A 21925-nucleotide genomic window follows, 5' to 3' on the forward strand; every position below is an offset into this window, starting at 1 on the left:
TAGAGTAGCTTCCAATTCCTTTTTTATATATTCGTATTCTTCCTTTGTAGATTTTAACTCAATTCTAAGTTTTTCGATATATTCTTCGGCCTTTTTACTTTGAGCCTCCAACGCTATGTTCTCTTTCTTGCTGCAGTTTAGGGAATTTTTAGCATCTTCTAAATCTTCTTTTAAGCTCGTTAAGATAGCGTGCAAATCCTCTAATTCTTTTTCTTTACCCTGAAGTTCAAGGTTTTGTCCGTAAATTTTTTGATGAGCCTCTCTAAGGTGTTCTTCAAGATTTTTAACTCGAAGAGAACTTTTTTCGTAGCGCTCTGGCCAGCTGTCTACTTGCTGAAAGGTACCTTGCAACTGTTCTTTATGATCCTTCATCTTCTCTCTTTCTTCAATTAAACGCTTCTCGATTTCTTTTTTTTTTTCACTATTACGTAGTTCCTTCAAGGGGGAATGCTCCTCTAAAGCTCGTTGATATAGAGTTTCTGAAGTGGCGGCTTTACTATTAAGTGTACAAAGCTTTTGGGAGTCTTTAAACTGAGTATCAGTTTCCGCTGTGCTTTCAAACTCTTTTGGCTGAACGTCCAGTTTAGTACTCTGACTATGACAAGCAAGCGCTGGATATTGTTCCTTTTCAAATAAAGGGTCTTCCTTTTGTGTTATAAAAAAAGAATATTGAGAAGTAACATAAAATACAAGAGCTACAAAACCTGTCTTTCATTATTATGTTCCTTCCTTGTCCCATTCTTCTTTATAGACTTTTCTTGTAATGCCAGAAGTTGCTCTGACATAGCAATAATTTCACTGTCTCTCTTAAACAACCTTTTCATCAACTGGGCCCTTGATAATATCTTTATAGTTTGTTGTTCTTGTAAGAGTTTGTCTCTTCGGGTACTAAGTTTTTGTTTATAACCCGTTAAGGTACGCTCAGTGTATACTTTTGAGGATTCTGGCGAACTAGCTGAGGGTATGGGCTGTAACTTACTTTTCAAAGAGGAAAAGGAATCGGTAAAGACTTCATTGGCTTTCCCAACGGCCTCGTTAATTTCTCCAACTTCCGACATGGTAAATTGTTTCAGCTGATTCCAGTAAGTGCCTAGAGAAACGGTGGACTGCTGCAAAGTTTTTCTTAATATCCCATAACCATTGTTATAAACTTCTGTTTGTTCAGGAGTGCTCTTTGAAGGCTTAGTAACATAATTAAATTTTCGGGTTTCAATGTTTTTAGTATTGCTACTCATATAATCGTTTGGAAGATTAATACTAGGGGTACTACCTGTAAAGATCTCTTTACTATTATTACTACTAGTGTCTTCAATCTTGTATTCTTGAATCTGGGTATTATTACTCTCATTAGCAGAAGCATCGTTTACAAAGTTATCTTTGGTATTAAGTTTAATGTCCTGAAAGATTTCTGAAGAAGTTTTACAGTGGTCTTTTTCAATAGTAACATATTTTTCCTCATTCTTAACTTCTTCTTGGGGGATCAATACATTGTTATCGGTAGTATTTAAATCTGTTATTCTAAAATCCAGAAAACTTGTAGGACTTTGAGGTGCATTTTCTAAAAGACCAATGTCACCCTTATCCATTAGACTTTTGCTACAAAAATATAAAGATCTTAAGCGCAGTTATAAAGAGTCTACTATATCTCTTCCCATCTCCAGCCCGAAATGATTGGTTAGCAGAACCCTTTATGCGACCTAAACCGTCTTATTAAATAAAAATTCTTGAAAGTTATGAGTGGGATTCTCAGGTGTCTTACATTCTCTACCATGTTAAAAAAGTGGACGCTTATTCTACAGGAAAATAAATATATATATTACGTCTCAAGTTCCACTAGAAAAAAGGAGGTCAAAACCGATGCCATCTAACTAGGATTATTTTTTAATGGAAAGCTTATCGTGGTCATATGTTGTAAGGGGCGGTGGGAATAAAATGTAATTTTTATTAGTTTAAGAGCAATTAGATAAAATTAAAGTATTTGAGGAAGTTTATTTTGTAGCTTAGCCCAATAAAAGAAATTAAAATATGAAGTGGTTTGAGAGAGTATGCTTCATTACGTTTCCAGCAAATAAGAAACAACCTGAGTTTTTAAGGCCGTCAAGAGATTCAAAAAATTCTCCCCGAAGATCCATGTACTTTTAGGGGGTCATATGTGAATGTGTAATCGCGTTGTCAGCCTAAGAACTAATTCCTTAGGTGCTAACCGTATTAAATTCAAAAACTTTAATTTATTATTCTCTAGTGTTGTAGCGCTCTATTAAATCTCAGAAACCATGCGTTTGAAGCCTATTAATAACAAGTGAAACGAAATTCACGGCCTCGTTTCCTGTTTCGTGCTCAAGTCTCTAGACCCCTTTTAGCTATACGCGAAAACAGCTCATTTTGATGGCTTTCCACTGAGAAGAAACATAAATTCAAATTATTATCTAGCCGTAAGAGCTTAATAGTGATAGAAAAGCGTTCCAGAAAATAAAGGTAGAGGAATAAATGAAAATAAAATTAGAATCTATTAGATTCGCAATTTAATATACCCGGAGACAAGAACAATCCATTGATTATAGTTACGAAACTAACACCCGAAAGATCACTTAATTTATAAAGGTAATTTTCATGGAAAACGTTCATTGTAACACAAGACATGTTACGATGCGAAGCAAGCGAAATTTTTGTGGTAAAAAATTAATTACCAAAAAATTAAGAATTAGGCTTTAAAAAATCTCGTAGAAACCTGTGTGTTGAAATCTAAAAATAACAAGTGCAAAATTGCATTATACATAGATTTAAAAATACTAACCATGTAAATAAAGTAAGAACAATGAGCGCTTTAATAGGCTTTGGTTACAATAAAGTGTCCTACCATTACTCTATAGGCTTTGAAGTATATGAGGAAAAATTATATAACTTTTGGCCGAGAAGAATTTATTATAAGTTTCCCTAAGAATATGATTTAGAACAAGCAACTCCGAATAGCCAATGTGTGCAACAATGACTTGATTAAAACTAATAAGGTAACTTATGAATACCCGTTTAAGGAGATTATTGGCGCTTCGCAACACTTATCCAACAATATGCTATCTGTCATTATCTTGGCGGTAAACAAATTGTCTTAGCATTTAAAATTTTATGGTTTAGAATAAACAACCGGTAAAAAATATTTAGATAGGTAAAAGGAACGGAAACCTTTAAACTTCAAGTGGAGAGACAATCACAATGAAAATAGGAATAAACTCTTACGGGGGTTTTGCCTCCAAATATGATTATGAGGAGCAGGACGCTTGCCCATAATGGGAATTAAAGAGACATAGCGTTATAGCCCTCCACCCTCAGCAGAAACCGAGTACATTGCATTGGCAACCTGCATACTATATATCAAAGGGCTTTTAGGCCTAACCAAAAAACTGGCTTTTTTTTTTCGCAATAATGTTTAACTACAAATATTGATAATAAACCAGTAATTACTATTGCATCGGAGGTGAGGTGGAAAACTCTCTAGACATGCCATCTTCAAGTACTACTACGTAGAGGTTTTAGCTGAAGGGCACATATTCTTAAAATACTTTTGCAGCAACGAGATGCTAGACGGTTTATTTACAAAGGGCCTTGCGGAGAAAAAAATTTAAAATACTAAAACGAACTCTGTGATAAGCGTTGACAATAATGAAGGGATCGGGGGAAGTGTTAAGAAAATTAACGCAAATTGTCATAATTAGAAAATAATTTTTTTTTTTAAATTCTTTATCCACTTATTTTTGTATATAAGGGTAATTTTCCTTTTTACCACAAAGTTAGTCGCGGTCATTTTTGCCTGCGCTTTTTATTTGTGCCCTTCCTTTTGTTCATCGTGTACAAATTTATTCTTTAAAGAACTTTAAGGTTTAGATATCAGCAAGTAAAAATTTAAATACCCTAATAGACAAGGCCCTGGTTTCTGCAAGGCTAATTACCATATAGTGGGCACTCTATTGAGCAAAAAATTATATATTGTAGTGCTACGCCTTGTATCCTTGCAACTGGCATAACCGCTATTACTATAACCTTCACATGGCATTGTAACATTGTTGAAAACCAAACCTAATCAATTTTCCATGCATAGTTAATTCCACCTCATACTTGTTGCTTAAAATCTAGAATCGATTTAAGTAGTTTAACACAGCTAAATCCTTCTTTAATGGATAGCACCTTGAGGTATGGCGAGGTAAATTCTTCTTTAAGTAAAGAAATAGTAAATGCATCTCGCCCACATAAACCGTAATCTCACATTCTCAAAGGAGCGGTTAAGAAAGAAAGATTCGAATAGTTTTAAGTTTAGCAAATAATCTTCTCCATACACTTGCATAAAATCTTTGGCGCAGATCTGGCTTTAAAGTTGTCAATGCTCCCATCAGAGCTGCTTTTTATTTTCAATAACCACTTACCTGACCCTCTTTTTTTTTTCCTAAGAAGAATGGCCGGTATCCAAGTTTTATTCTTTGCATTATACCCGAACTCCTGGTTAATAGCTTAAAGTCATTCATCGCTATTCACTTTCTAAAGCTTATTTAATAGATATGTAGTGGTGTTGTACTCCGAACGTTCACAATAAGGGCATTTAGATATTATTAACGATATTTGATCTTCACGCTTTAGTGCCTAGATCGTTGTTATGTCGACCACTCACTTACAACCTGTTTGACAGCTAGAATCGAAGACAATCTCTCATCTTTGCATTTCTCCCAATCAGCCTGTTTTATAGTGATAAAAACTGCAATAGGACTAATAGAGGTAAGAGTTTAACGTGGTTGGGTTTACACTTGCTCGTTATCATTTTTACAAAACGAACCTTTTCTATGTAAATATTAAAGTTGTTTGGGGGCCCATATATCTTACAACAATGCTTAGAAATGTCTCAACCCTTAAAAAAACCATTTCTAGCTCTTTTGTTAATTTAGGTAAGGGAAGCTGATTAAAAATAGAACACTATGCAACCATATATACGGAATTTCCTCAACAGATTTCTCCTTAATTAAAAGTTCATGGGCCGTGGTTTTGGGTGGCAGAGCTGTCGCAATGATATTTCTTGTATATCAGAATACAACAGTGCTTCTTCTACAATATCTAGGGCAAGTCAGAATCAAATAACATAGCCCTCACCATTTTATTAACTAGACGTTTGTTGCTGCTGGTGACGAATTATCTCGCTTATTTTGCAAATTCTGCATGTCACTATCCTCCTTCCGATCGTGATGGATAACAGTTACTAATGTAATGTTACTTAAGAACTCATAGGCTTCATTAAATCCCAATAAATCGCGCCTCATTAGCCTAGTTCAAGCAGTGGGTAAACATTGTGTAGGCTGTTCTACTATGCCTTTTTTCAAGTTGTATTTCAGAGTTCACTAGGTGACATAACATTTCCTGCGCTTTGTTTAATAAACAACTCAACTTTAATATTAAGAAATCCACGAGTGTTGTCTTCCTCGGCGTTGAAGAAATCTTTGACTATTCATAACACAGGGTTCTCCTAACGAAACTACAGTACTAGGTGCTCCTTTAGACCTCTATAATTAACTAACTCTGTTTCTATGCAAATGCACCGTTCGAATGAAAATTAGAACTACGTTGTTGTCACACCGTCTACTGACTGCTGTTGTTTTGAAAGGTTATCTTCTATCAATTCTCTTTTTTATTGAAGTAAAAAGGGCGAAAATATTAAATAAAAAAATGATGGAAAGATTAAAAGGTAAAGGTAAAATGAACAGCCTTAAAGACAGATTTTAACGAAAGTAGAGCTAGATCCTAGCGAGGGGGATGGAAAAGAGAATAATAAGCTTGTAGACGTAGAATTAAGAAGACTGCCAACAAGAAATAACAACAGAAATCTAGATACGTAAAGAAAGAGTTTTCTTTGAAAGGATGTATAATTTAAATACCTGCAAAGAGATAATTTATTGCGGAACCAAAGAAGGGTTAATATTTAATCATAAACACTTAAGGAAGCCAGCTATATATACACTTACGAATTATAATTTTGAATTTTACCAGTCAATCTGGTAATTTGTAAGAAAGCGCAGGAATGGGAGATATTATTCAAATTCCGTACCACGCGCTGTACATGCAGAACATACCAAATTCTGCGAATCCTCACACTCCGCTTTGTACTCTATGTCGATGACACTCAGCTTACGCGTTTTCAATTACGACAATACCTAAAATGCTAAATGGAAACACTTGCTTGCAAAAAGGTACTTTAGCTTTTGTGTATTTTCGTTAGTAGAGGTGTCGCTAATCTTCAAATAATTTTGAAACTAAGAGTTTTATTAAGAACGATAAGAATTATTTTACAATTTAAAAACTTCCCTATAACTTACTATAAAAAAAATTTTTGTTCGAGAACTTAGTTTATAAAGTTTTTAACCTATCAATTTTTCGTGTACGTACAACTCGTTCATTTGAACTTTTTTTGTTCTTTTAGAATTTATATTTCGCCACATCTCGAAATGCATTGAAAGGTCACGTCCTTTCTATGAAGATGGCTGAGCGTTTGTATGAAAATAGTATCAGTAGACAAAGAACGTATACAACTTTATTAAATAAGAGACAATAAAAGGAATAAACAGTATAGAAGAATAACAAGACGGACAGACTAATAAAACACATCAGAACAACAGATTATTAGAAAGATCATGAGAATAATAAACCAGGATAGGATCCGTAGCAAGAAAGTTCACCCAGACCATAAAGAAAATAAACGCAACTTGGTTTCTCCTCGGGTGTGTATATGGTGTATACACTAAATGGATCAAAAATGAAACTAACCACGTAACCTAAGTAGAGTGCTATGAGGGGGCGTAGCCTAGGAGGAATGAAGCCGGGTCTTACACATTCTTCATGTGAAAAGATAACAAAGATTTTCATGATTCCAAGTAACGCCATTACATATAGGGAAAAGAATGTGAAAACATTTGCAGATTATTTAACTACGACTGGAGGGGATTAGGTTGCATTTTTCAAAATTAAAATAATTCCACGATGGGCTACCTAATCTAAGTTACAGCCCGAAGCCTCCGAGATCGTGAAAGTGAGGGTGGGGAGGGAGAGGGAGGGAGGGGGAGGGAAAAGTGTCTAAAAATTTAAAGTACATTATCGACTGAGGGTACACAGACTCTTAAACCCACTAATGGCGTCTGCTATCGCATGAACAAGGGACTCACAACTGAAGAGGAAAAGGCTATCACAATATTATAAAAGAAGGCTTCATGTACGGCTACTTGAATATAAGCTTTAAAATTTTTAGAGGATTCATTTTGACTCTTTCAATTATGGGCTGGTTACTATAAAGACTATTTTAGTGAACGGAGCGCCAGTGAAACATTAAGTAAAAAAATCAGCTAACAGCTCGTTAGTAAGACAGTACTTTAATGAGACACTTTCTTGTAGGTTCATCTTTAACAAACTGCTACGTCGTAACAAACCGAAAGAGTTGTTGTTTTAAAAAAGGAAAGGCTTATAAAACCAAAAAAAAAGTGTTAATAATAAAATATTACACGAACTGAAGAAAATAAATATCTAAAAAGAGAACAGAAAAGAGAATAAAGGACGACACCTCCCATAAGGAAAAAAATAAAAAGAACTCAAGTGCTGACCACGTGAGTAAAAGAAAAAAAAATAAGCGGATTATTCATGAGGGCAAAAGGCTTAAAAAAAACAGTTGTCCGCGCTATCGTTCAAAATTGTTTTTATTTTTTAAATTTTTTCGTAAAAATTCTATAAGGCTTTAATTAATAATAGGTTATGTTGATCCCTTATATATGTATAAGCTTAGATTGAGTTCTGTTTAATGTAGGTTGTGTTAGAGGACTTGCTTTCTTAAGTTTTCATCGCTTTTTAAAGTTTAAGTATCCACTAAAACGATTTTGCCTGTGACCCCCTTAAAGCCAAATTGTTCCAATTTTATACGCAATTTTTATGATCACTCAATGGTTTTGTTTCAAAGCGTTTGAGTGACTATAAAGGATAGTTTATTTATAGATTTTAACACTGCGTAAACTTTCAATCGGTCAAGAAAATGATGTAAAATGTCTTTTAGGACAGGCAAGCCTTACGCTGAGATCGCTCGTGAGTGTGGTGTCAGTATGACCAACTATTCCCCGGTTCAAAGCTTAATACGATCCAAATCGTCTTTGCAATGAACCTGGGCGTTCAAAGAGCTTGAAAAATCGGGATGTAGCTCGACATGTACGACAGGTGGCATTGATTAATTGAATCTGCACAGAAAGCTTTAAAAATCATAGAAATAAACATCAGGTAAACCCAGTTTGCAAGATCGACCATATCGAGAGCATTACATCTGCTGGTCTCCATCCAAAAAAAGTTAATTAAACCCACTTTGACAGACGGTCACAAGCGACTAAGGTATGAGTTTGCGAAGAAATGCGGATATTGGTCCATTTCTGACTGGGAAACAGTAATTTTTCCTCGGACGAGACAAGGTAAATAGATATGGTCCAGATGGCATTAGGTGGTGTTGGGAGCTATCCAGCGATGATCGAATACTTGATCGCCAGGTGGTGCAAACTTATAAACATGATTTGGCCCTGTATAACATCTAAGGGGATCAGATATTTGGAAAAAGTGACAGGGAGCATCACCGCAAGCACGTATTTGGACATTATCAAGAATGACTTACTTAGAATGCGCTTGGTATGGCTTTGGACTTGATAAAATGAACTTTAAGCAGGATACTGTCCCGTCATACTGCACAACCGGTGAGATCACGGCTCCTACTACTATCGTTCCAAGTGCTAGACTGGCCACCGAAATAACCTAATATCACTGAGCATACATGGGGAACATTAAAGAGATAATTGGTATCACACGAATCGGTTCCTGCTAACTTGGCGAGTTTTTGGTGACTTGTACAATCAGAATGGAAAAATATAACACCGGATCAATGCTACAATCTGATTGCCAGTATGCCAGAGAGGGTACAAATAGTGTTTCTGGCAAAAGGAAGCTATACTAATTACGAAACCTCGATTATTAAATTAATTTTTTTTTTACGTGCAAAATTGTTTCTATAGTCTTTGAACTTTACAAGCTCATAAACCAATTTAAGATCAAGTATTAACCAAATGTAGCTAGGACATAGAAGTTTACTGTAAATGAAATTTAATGTAATACATTACGTTATTGAAAAGTTATTCTATCTTAATTAAAAAAATGCAAAACATTGAAACAATTTTGCACGATAGTGTATAATCGAGTGTTAGATCTTAAACTACGAAATGGCTTGGTACCTCTGTTCTAATTCCATGATTTAATGTATGTTTTGTGGGATAGTTGTGGTTAGAATACTTATGGGATCTCCAAAGATGTCTCCAAGTTCCTTTAGCACGGCATTTATCCATTTTTCCCTCTTTATTCTTTCAGCAATTGCTATGAATTCTGCTTTGGTCGAATAAAAAGTTAACATGTACTGTTGCCTTGTCCTCCTACTACAGGACATTCAATTATTTTAAGTATGGTAGCAGATCTAAATTTTCTGTTATACTCTGAGACGTAGTCAGCGTTAGAATATATGATTGTTTAAATTTTTTTTCGTCGCTTTATTTCGTATCCTATCATTTCTTTGAAATAACGAAACGTTTCGCAACGTTTCAGTGTTAAATTGCATAAGCTTTAATATGGGAATTTAGTTTTTTTACTACCAACTACATATCCATTTTCGAGCAAGTTGCGAAATACTGTAGTGAGTATTTATGTTTCTTATTATTAACAGAATTTAGAGGTTGGTAATTTTTCATTTATCACAGGGTACTTTACAATTTTAGCTTCTCCCATCTCGTACTTGGTTAGTAAGCTATCCATATATTCCTTTTGTTGAATTTCCCACCACCTGATAAAGTGGGCAGGAAATCATTAAGGTATTAAATCCTAACACCTTTCGATTAATTTCGGGGTTTTAAACTGTTGGACTCTTATTTTATCTAAATATAAACAGTCTTTTATAAATCCCTGCTTTTTCTGTATCATTGGTGCAATCCCGAAAACCATCTACACAAGCAGCCACTGCGGTAGCAGCATCACTTGAACGATTTAGAGATCTTCATTTTAAAATATCAATTTCTTTAAGTAGAGATAGATTGTAGTTAAACTAATAATATTATGCTTGTTTTGAGCCATTCAACTCTTTAACAAGTTTCAAGCTTTTTTTTACGTTCTACGTTTAGGTAATGCAACTCAAATTCTTTGAGTAGTTAAGTGTAGAGAGTTAAACCCATTTGTTTGAACTTAAGCATTTCTCACATTTAATTAAAACACACGTATAAATACCGCGGAGCCAATTAATTTAACTAATATAATTACCCCTTAAAATTAGAGACGCACCTAACCTTAAGTCGAAAGGCTTGTGGATTATTTCTTAAAAGATGATATGTATACATATCATAATTATGTAGTATAATTTTCTACAGGTATATACTTAAACTAAATCTAATATCACATTAACCAAAAGCGAAATTTGAAATATAACACTTCCCCTATTCTATTTAAGAAGGTATAGTATAAAAAGAATCTATTCAAATAGGTGGATTGGCTTGCCTTGAATGAGACATGGATTATGAATAAAGTTATGCTTGTTGAAAATCTATTGTCGACTACAATTAATAAAACGAAGGATTGCATAGTATTCCATTTTTGCAAAGTTCCTGGTTTGCAACTGGCTGTAATTGATTGTTTTTTTTTAGTTCAGTATTAAGTAGCATTTACTAAATTAGTTGCCATCTTTAGAATTTCAAAGTTAAACTTATAATTATTAAACAGGAAAAAGGAAGTATTATTACTTTTCAGCCTTTCGGAGGGCTGTTCTGAACCGTAATCAGAATACTTACTACGCGTTTTCTTTATAAATGATAAAGATGTAGGTTTACGGGTGACTTAACAAAATAATTTTTCCCTTCTTTGAGAATTGTGTAGTAAAAATATATGAATATATTGTAGTAAAATAGTGATAATTAAAATATAGCTACACAACTTATTTTCTTAAACTTTAAACTATTTTCAGTTCACATATTGTTAATCTTTATAAGTTTACGCTAGAGAAATTTATTTAACGAGATTTTCAATGCTCCTTTGTTTATTCGCCCGTGTCGGAAACCTTTTTTTTTTTTTTTGAGATTTGAGATTTTCTCTTATCTAACAAACGTGATGCGATTAAACTTGGTTACATATATAAATGAATATATATATATATATATATATATTAAATATCACTTTTTCTTATTTTAAGCTGAAACCAAACAGCACTTCATTTTTCTTGAGTTTATTTTGTTTTTTTTAACTAGTTTATTTTTGTTGTTAAATAGCTGAATAGCAAATTTTTTTCCATATATCATATGATTTGAATGTATTCAGTTATAAAAAAGACATTCCTTGTCATACAGTCAAATTTGATTGGAGTTTCTCGACCAAGCCAGGTGGCTACGAATAATTACATTTCTGTTGAAATAGTTTTGTATTTATACATGTATATCCTCTGCTAATATGTTTATGATTTTGATATTTATTTTGTATTAATATTTTTAATAATACAGGGTTAAAGTCGCACAGCAGCGAAAAACGATCACTTTACCCTGAAACTTTTTGGTAAAAAAAAGATAAAAAGAAGTTTTTTAAAAAAATTGGTTATAATTTATTATTATTATTAAGCGGAGGAGGTGTTGATTTAAGTCTGTCGAGGCATGAAAGTTTAGTAGACGGACATATTCTTTTAGTTTTTCTGAAAAGATACGTGCACTTTCCTGAATTGAAATGAAATCCAAAAAAGAAAAAGCGCAAAAGTCCTCAATAAGTTTTAACAAAGAATACAACTTCTGTTTAATTATTATTATTATTATAATTAATATTGTATAGAAAAATTAAATATTAAAATAATAAATACTATAACAAAAAAACCTGGAAAAGTTCTTTATTGGTTAACATGCACTGCTTTAAGCACGTGTCCAAAAAATCATTGTGGGTAATTAAAACTTCGTCAAGAGTTTTTACCTTGAAAAATATAAAAGTATTATAATTGTATTAAATAAATAAATAATAATTATCATTATTATAATAATAATAGTAGCGTAATATAATAATAATATAATAATAATATATATATATAATAATACTGCGAGAATTTTATTTTCAAAACCACTCCAATTGCTTTCAATGCAGTATAGCAAATAAAAAGAGCGCAAGTTTTTTATAAAGCCGAGCATTATTCTGAGCGTTGCTGCGTAGACTCGACTATCGTTCTAGATATTAAGCAAAATGTACGATGTTTATCATATATAATGAAGTCTATTAAAATTTTTTTAAGAAATAGATATGTATATTACAGAAAATATTAGTTGTGTCATAAAAAAATTGTAGGTAATAATAGTATATCTATATAAATAATATAAGCAAACACTAAAAAGGTAACATACAGCTTTTGAAGAACGTATAAAGTCTTTCCATAAACAACATAAGCGGCGTTCTAAATAATAATTAAAATAGTAATAATAATATATTATATTAATTGGTTCTTACCAATAACCATCAAAAAAAATAAGTAGCGGAAGAGAAAAGTATATTTTGTCAAAACTCCTATTAATATTTTAAAATAAGTAAAAGTAGTAAAAAGAAAAAAAAATTATAATTAATATATATATTTTTCCTATTTAAATCCGCTGTTTAAACATAATAATCTTTATGATAATTATTTATTAATAAACGTAACCACTAATTTGCAATATAAAAATTAACATTAAATATATATAATAATAATAATAAGTTTAAAAGATGATGCAAATAAAAATTATAATAAAAGTTATTGTAATAAAGAAACGTACGATTGCTGATAACTAACGGCATTGGCCAAGGAAGTGTATAAGCCAACGAAAATAAGTTGTTGCCTACAAGAAATATGAATAATATGACGTTATATTGACACTTTACATTAGTATTATAGTATATCTACTTTTTATTAGTTTCTTATAAAAAATAAAAAGTTTTATTTTTTTAATTGTATATAAAAATATAGAAACTATTAAAATTTGTTCAATAAAGCATTTTTGTATATATAAAATATAAACTAGATTTTAAGAAAATATTTTTTTATTAGTTTTGTATAGCAATATAAAAAGTCCTGATTTTCTTTATATTGGTATATTTTTTATAAAAGAGAAGATAACAAGGTTTTGAACGATATTTGTTAATTAGTTTGTATAAAAAAGCTAATAGTTATAGTTTTTTATCAAATTATTACTTGTAAGAACTGTAAAAATTTTCAAAAATTTATTTATTTATTAGTTTTTTATAATAAAACAAGAAAAAAGAGCTATAGAATTTTTATGACAAGTTCCTTTTTCTTCATATAAAAATGTGATTTAGTGAAAAGAATACTCTTTATATTATTTTTTGTTAATCTAAATCAAAAGTAACAGACATTTTATAAATAAAAAAATATAATGATAAAAAGTAGTTTTTTTTTAAAATATTAAGTAACTTCATATGCAAATCTAAAATTTTTTATTATGTAATTCCGTTTGCACTTAATATTTTTTTAATTATCTTTTTTCGTAACGGTTTTATACGGTCACCATAAAAAATATATAATATATTTTTTTTATTTTTGAATATTTACTTAAACATTATATTTATAAGTGTATACAATACAATAGATAAATAAATTTTATAGTACCCGTAGAAGCTAACTTCTCTGCTGGCTGAAAAGTTTTAATAATAGAAGTTTCGTCTATTTTCAAAATATTAAAAAGTTCAGTAAAAAGTTCGACGGGGGCAAACGCACATCTGATTAGATATTATTTATTATTATTAATTTACAAAAATTATTATAACAAGCATATTATAATAGTAGAAAGTCCTTAAATAAAGTAAATAGGAATATAAAGTGATAATAATATAATATTAAATTTAAAAAAAAAAAAAGAATTTACAGAAGTTAATAAAAAATAGTTTATTAGGTTATATAAATTTATAGAGAAAATTTATTAAATAATAATAAATATTTACTATTAACAAAAAACTTGTAAACACTTGAAGTTAAAAAAAATATATTTTATTTAGTATAAATAAATAAAAAAAATACAGGCTTCATAAGAATAAAGATAGTAAAAACTTTTTAACAATATAATAAAATATTATTATTAATCTTTATATATTCATGACGTAACAACTTTAAATAAACAATATATATTAGAATATTGAAGGGTTTAATTCTATTAAAAACTTAAATAACATAATAAAAAAGTTATTATTACTGTATTTTAATGATAATTATAAAAAAATTTTATATCAGTAGCAAAGTAAACTTTTATCACTATTATAAAATAATTATGTAAATTGTATAAGCAAAAATATAAAAAGTATATAATATATATTAATTACTATAAAATTTAAATAGAAGTGAGTTTGTTAATATTAATCGTAGAATAAAGTAAAGTAAAAGTTCTTAAATATTATAAACTTCAAAAAATATTGAAAAATAAATATTTATTGTATAATTAAAAAGGTAAAATATTTATAAAACTATCGTTTTACAGCTTTTTATTTTATTATAGGCAATTATTAATAACCGTAAATATAAAAAGTTTTATTATTGCTTCACTAAACACTGCTATTTACTTCAAATAATTAATATTTTTATAAGCTTCATATATTCAAAATAAAATATATATAAAAGAAAGTTCAAATATAATACTATATAGAAATTTTAGAAAGGTTTAGTATGAAATAGATTTTCAATATATATTATATTTTTCAATATATATGAGTTTTTTAAAAAAACTTTATTTGCTGCTTAAATAAATCTGTGCGTTCTGTTTGAAGAGCTCTTTCCAAAAACAATTCTAAATAATAAATGTAGTAATAGTGATAGTGATAATATTAATGTTAATAATAAATTTACGAACCCAGTTTCGAAATTAATATTTCTGAAACGGCTAGGCTTAGCTCGTCTTCGGCCAAATCTAAAAAGTCCGATAAAAAAAAACTGGAGCCGTGCAAGAAATACCCCTTCAAAGTTCTGACAAGAAATAAAAGTATAACAAAATATTTATTTATTAAACCAAAAAAATTATGAATATAAATTTTAAATCTAAAGGAGGGGCTTGTCGTAATAATTGTATATTTAAAGTAATAGTGAAATATTAATAATAATAATACCAATAACAATAATTATAATTATAATTATAATATTAATAATACAGTTTTCACCTAAAATGAAGAAGCAAATGTTTTTCTTTAAGCAAAACATTCAATAAAGTTTTGCTTGCATAATTGTAGGCTTCTTCAATGTAAGAACGATATCTTTTATTATAGATAATAATGAAAATTTAAAAAATAGTAAATATAATAACGAAAATTAAATGTTAAAAAACTTTAAAATAATTAATGTGGGAATGTTTATTTACTTACTATAATTATGTATGGCATTAAAATATTATTATTATTCTTATATATCATACGCAAAGTACGACGTGGAGTAGGAAATAGTTTTGGGATCTAAAAATTGAACTTTTCTATTACACTCTTTAATAACGTTTAAATACTTTCCTGTTTTTAAAATCTATTTTCATATAGAAGAAAAGGAAGTAATAACAATAGAAAGAAAAAGAAATAAAACTGAAGTTTATCATAAATAAAATTTTAAACATAGAGTAAAGTTGTTGACATTGAATAATAACCAGAGCACATGCCCGCTCGGGGCTTTATATAAAGTAATAATAATTATTATAGATACTTTTTCAGAGTCCACTGTAAAAAATCGGGGAACTTTTTCAAGATCCAATACGAAATCTTTATTCCAACGTCTAAAAAAAGAGATAAAATGCCACACACAAAACTTATAAGTAAAGCAACAAACCTTGAATCGAGACGGTCCACGTGGAAAGTTTGCATAGAGATCATAAATTCGTTGTAGGGATCCTCAAACTTTCCCTTTTTATAATATCATAAATAAAAGATAAATACTACAAAAGTTTATGTCTATATCGATAACAGTAAAAAAATCTAAACATTATAAATTGATTATAACATTAAATACGAAGTAATAATAAACATAATGAATATAAGTATAAAATTATTTGAAATAATAATGATTATATAATTTTTAAAAAAACTTTATAAATCCAATCTTGCAGCATCTGCAAAAAAGGACGAGTGGCCGCCTCCGCTAAGTATTGTGTCAAGTCGTAATCAGAGCCAACACTAATAGTAATATAAATTAATATTATTAGTATTCCAAAAATTTTGTTTAAAATATAAATTTGAAAAAAGGTCAATAATAATAAAGAGAAAATATTTAAGTACAGAAATTGTTTTCACCACCAATAAAACCGTAAAGCAGAGCTTTGAAATTTATAAAAAAAAGTTTTTTTTTTAAAAATTAATAGCAAAAATAATAATTAATTTTAAAAAAATTTAATTAAATATATGATAGAGATGAAAAAATTTACAGACAGAAAATAATTTCACTTCAAACAGAACTGTGTAGCAGAGCTCATCTATTTATATAAACCTTACGAGCGCCTCAAAAAACTGATAAAAAAATAGCTTTTAAGAGTAGAACAAAATAAAAAGTAACTTTTTTAAATTGTTATTAAAAAATAAAAAGAGAAATTATATAAAACTTAAATATAATACTGGAAAAAAATTAAAGGTCGGATGATTATTTATTTCATCTAATCTTAGAAAAAACTTAATATGTAATATAGCTTCCCATATTTGTAAATTATCACGCAAAATTATAAATTATAAGATAAAAATGTTGTATAGCCCCTTTAAATAACCAAAAATAAAAACATTAAATTATGCTTGCCTAAATCGTTTACAGATAAATTAATAAATTTTATAAAAAAATTAAATTAAAAAAAGTTAAACTTTTTTTACCAAAATAAACTAAATTAAGTTTAATGAATAAAATTAAAAACAAGAGTATATAAATAAATTAAAAAATATTTCTAAAGCGATGTTTAGCTAAACTGTTTGCTTTAAGGAGACCTTTGCTTTAAAATTTTAAAATAAAAAGAAAACTTTTCAAAGCTATTGAAGCTAAATTTAGTATATTAATAAGGTTATATAATGATATCATCATCTACACTAAATTTTATTCAGAATTAGAAATAAAATTATAATGAAAGTAAAAAAATTTCAATCTAATAATCTAATAACTATAAATTATTATAATATATAAAGAAGTAGCTCTAATAATAAACCTCAAAGAACGATCTAATTTAGAGTGAAGCAGTGTGATGACAGCAGCGCCTGCCAAAAAAAGATTAAAGATTTAAAGATTAACTGAGGATTTTAAAAATGAAGCCTTTTTGTTTTCCGATTAGTGACAAAAGATTTGAAATCAATTCCAAAGTTTTTATATTATTATCAACGTAAAACCTACAAAAAAAAGAAAAGTAAATTAGAAAATATGAAAATTAGAAATTAACATAACCAACATCGGGAGGAATTAATTTTAAGAAAGTTAATAAGATGGCAATTAAAATTTATTAATAAAACAAATTTAAGAATTAATATATATAAATATTAAATAAATAAAAAAAGTTGATATTCTTATGACAGAATCAACTTCATAGCCCAAATGATTTATATAGAAGGTAAAAGTTTAAAGATGAAATGAACATACTATTTTTTTATTTGATTTAAATTAAGAAATTAAATTTTATGAACAAATAATAAGTTTTTGATGACTTTTTATAATAAGTTTTTCATGTAATAACTTTTAGTAAAATTTAAAAAAAAACTTATAAATACCTTTAGAAACTTTAAGAATCTATAAAGAATTAATTAAAATCAAAAAAAGTAATAATCTATAAATAAATAAACTTTTAATTTTACGATATTAATATCAAAAACTATAATCAAGAAAAATCATAAAATATTTTTTCAATATTATGTATAATATTTTTAATAAAAGAAAACTAAACACTAGATTTTACTCTAACAAACTTTAACGTAATTTTATTTTATAATTAAAGTCCTAAAAAAAATCATTTTTCTAAAAAAAGATTAGTTTTTAGAAAAAGTTAATTAAGTTAATGTTTGTAGGTACCAAAGAAGTTGTAAGGTGAGCCTTCCCTGTTTGTGTTGATTTTCTAATTGAGCTACAAATAAGTAGTATTCCTATAGAGAATGATAAAAGCATTTATAAATAAAAAATTAGTTGTGAAAATTCCAAAAAAAATAAACCCCAAAAATATATTAGTTCCTAAATCCAAAAGAAATGCGAAATAAGGCGAAACGCTTAATACATTGAATAAATATAAATGCTTGATTTAATGGAATAACTAAATTTGTGATGGTTGTTACACAATTCTCTTTATAAAATTAAATTGAGTTTTATTTATAATGAAAAGAAGTAAAATTTTCCAAATAAAAGAAAAATCACGCAGAATGCATAAAACCTTTAAAATTGTTCTTAAAGAAGAAGAAAGGCAATGATTAATGAGACCAGCTTCCCGAACTTGTCTCTTTTCCACGAAAGAACTTATTTGACTGAAATACAAGCCTTTAGTAAAGTAAAAAAACTGCTACGCTTAAAGAGAAGATGAACAATACCACTAAGCGCTATTTTTTCGGCAAGTTGGCGTAAAACGGGCTCTGGAGAAAAGAAAATTATAATTAAATTAGTGTTTTAAAATAATCCACAAACCGACTTGGTCCTCCATTCGGAGACGTATAAGCCCCTCAGAAGTTTTTTTTCGGGTAAAATTTATTTTTAGCCCATCGTAGATCCCCTTTTTAGGTAAGTGAAAAAAACTAAAATCAAAATCTTGTTATAATATAATAAAAACTTTACCAGTAAACAATAAAGCAATTCCTCTATTAATATATTTTCTTGAACAGACGATGGAAATTCAGAAATATTTGTCAAAGAAGTTGAAAGTACAGGGATTGAAAGACTCTCCGACTGAGTATGCGAGGCAGGCGAAATTAACGGAGTACTCGGCTTCTCCATTTTATATATTTTTTTTAAAATACCTGCTAAACATATAAATTCATATCTACAGGTCCCAGTGAGAATTCACTACTTACTAACAAAATGATCTCAAGTCTGTAGAACATAGAGTAAACTTAGTTATAAAAACTTCAACGGAGGGGTCCACTTTATAAACAAATAGTAGAGAGCAAGCTAAAAAAAATTATCAAGTTTAGTTGTGGACAAAACAACGGGGAACCGGTAATTCTCGAGGTTACAATGCGCTGTACGCCTCCATTTTGCTTTTGTTGTAAGGAAACCTCAGTTGCTAAAGAGCTTAAGAGAAAGTTTTATTAAGGAAAGGTTATTTGATAATAATAAAAATTGGTAATGAAATTGTGAAAAGAGAAGCATAGATAATCCATTTAGGATGACTTATTAAATCGGTTTGTAAGGAGGCGGGCTCAGGCGAGCTCATACTATGTTGTTTTCTGGATAGAGGAAATATATAACATCAAGAAACAGAACAGGAAACTTAGTTGCATAACTGGAACTGGATAAGAAACCTTAAAATTAATTCAATAATAGCTAAAACCCCCTAAATGGTGGAAAGAAAGGCTACATGTATAATGTACATCTTAAATTAAAATAACTTTAATACCTCTAAAGGAGTGCAAAAGATGTTCAACACAATAGTTATAAAAGTTTTATACCACTATTTATGAGGACGTAAAAGTTAAATATCTTAGGTTATACAGAAACTTGTGGTTAAATAAATACGAGTTGCCTACTGGAATTGTACTTGATTTGGTGGTTAAGTAGTTAACACAAGCAACATTATTAACACAATTTTGCTTTAAAGACTAAATAACTACTCAGTGTAGCCACATTTAGGTATAATATTACAGTTATTTCCTTCTTCAGGTTCGTTTAAAAATAAAGCTACAAGTTTCGCGTGGTATCATAATTTATTACTTATTAAAAAGTTAATCATTTTAAATATCTCTGTAGAGCCCGCACACGTTATAGGTAAACAGTTTTGAAAAAATCGTTTTGTTAGAGCAAGCATAAACATTGTGTTGGTGTATATAACCATCTTTTTTTTTCCGCCAAATTTTCTTTACTCGTGCTTATCTTCTTAGAGGGTTCGCTTGACTAAGTTGACTTCTTTTTAATATCTCTAATGCCTATAAAATGGCTGCTGTTAACGAAGACTTTACTATAATTCCTTTAAAAGAAAGGCTCGTCCATCAAGTGAAATAAAACATAATTTTTATTATTGTTTAATCAAATTATTTTATTATTTTTAATATAGAATTGGAGAGCCAAAGTTAGCGCTTATGGAGAACTTTTGGAATCCTTTAAAAGGTTGGAGCCAGTGATTAATAATACTACTACTAAAAAAGAGTATTTTTTTACTTTTAGCGTTGAAGATCCGAATAGTAAGGAGTGGATGGAATATGTGGATTCTGTGGCCGACTTCGCTGTAGAGACGAATATGAGCGTTCAAGAAAAAGCTTTAGAGTGTGTCCTTGAATTTGTTAAGAAAGCAGCTTGTGCCACGAGGTCGACTAATATTAAATTTTATAAGATATTATTGAAAATTATAAATCTTTAGGATTTCAAACGCTGTTTTAAAGAATGTGGTGATCAAGTGCTTAACAAGTTCTAAAAAAAGGACACGTGACTTATCACAAGAATTATTTTTACTTTTTGTAGAAATTGAACAATCTGCATCTTGCATGGTCTCTTTTTTGCTTTTTGTAATAGAATATATTTTTATAAAGTGGACTTCAACAAGTAGCATACTTAAATTATTATAATTGACTTTAAAGTAATTTAAAATTTCGAATCTTTATTTTTATGGTTAATAAGTAAAATTTTATTAAAAACGCTTTATATTTATAAATTTATGATAAACAATTTTATATTAAATTTTTTGTTAAAAATTAACAAAAAATTTATCATAAATAGCTCCAAACTATTTCTGCTATTTTTAAAAATATTACGGCAGTTACTACTTTTTTCATTTTTTGAGTTTAACAAATTTCTCTGCATCAGGAAGAATTGCTGGAGGGATTTACCTCTAAGCAACCAAAAATCGTTGCGGCGTGTGTTTTGGTTATCCGCCTTTGCGTTGAGTACGTTTAATTATTTTTATGTTTTATAGACTTTTGGTTATGGAATTAATTAGCTTAGGAATTTTTTTTTAAATATTGTTATCTAATGTGTATTAGATTATGAAGATACAATTTTATATATGTTTATTAAACTTTTAAATATATAAAATATTATTAAATATAATAAAAAATTGGTTAATGAGTTTAAACTATTTTATAGTGTAAATCTCTTTTAAATAAGTTAATATTTTGATAAGTTAACTTTGTAATGGTTTTATTAAATATAAAAATTTTTCCTTATTCCTTTTCACTATTATTTTATATCAACTTTACTAAGCGGAACAGTATTTCTTTTGATTTTTTCTTTTTTTAATGAAAATATTGCACTTCCATTTTTAAAATCTAATTCAATATCTATAGACAATTTGGCATTAAAGTTGTTAATGTACGACCCGCGCTTGAAAAATTAGAATCACTTTTTGGCCACAACGATAAAGTCGTCAGGGCGGAAGGTCCGGTATTCTGTATTTTTATAAACGCGTGGACTAATTTCCAAACACGTGCCTCTCTGTGTGTGATAGTTATATTATCTTTTGAACGTAATTTTATACTTCTTGTATATTATATATTTTTTAACTTTTTTAAAAGGACTTTATTGTTATTAAAAATATTATTTTAAGTTTTATGTTTTTGGTGAATTTATATTTGTAACTACTATTGTTTATAATAAATATAGCGTTTAGCCTGACTGTCGAGCTTTACAAGTGGATAAAGGACGATGTTCGTCGCTATATAAGTAACATAAAACCAGTTCAGGTGTGTTATTTTTCATGTTTATACTCGTGAAGTT

General features: G+C 29.0%; 1 protein-coding gene across 1 annotated transcript; it reads right to left on the reverse strand.

Annotated features, from left to right (window-relative positions):
* Nucleotides 1–17315: 17315 nt before the first annotated feature.
* On the reverse strand, nt 17316–19343 carry LOC135142949 (gamma-tubulin complex component 2-like). The gene is made up of 7 exons (XM_064074767.1): nt 19072–19343; nt 18836–19017; nt 18689–18773; nt 18595–18636; nt 18441–18544; nt 18089–18159; nt 17316–17415 (listed from the first exon to the last, which is right to left on the reverse strand). Exons 2-7 carry the CDS (start codon nt 18992–18994, stop codon nt 17316–17318), a joined length of 561 nt encoding a protein of 186 aa, XP_063930837.1. The 5' UTR covers nt 18995–19017; nt 19072–19343.
* Between the last annotated feature and the right edge of the window lie 2582 nt (nt 19344–21925).

The sequence above is a fragment of the Zophobas morio genome, unplaced genomic scaffold (assembly GCF_036711695.1).
Source record: "Zophobas morio isolate AGI-343-1 ecotype UQ-CSIRO unplaced genomic scaffold, CSIRO_AGI_Zmor_V1 ptg000055l, whole genome shotgun sequence".
In the NCBI taxonomy this organism is placed as follows: Eukaryota; Metazoa; Arthropoda; class Insecta; order Coleoptera; family Tenebrionidae; genus Zophobas; species Zophobas morio.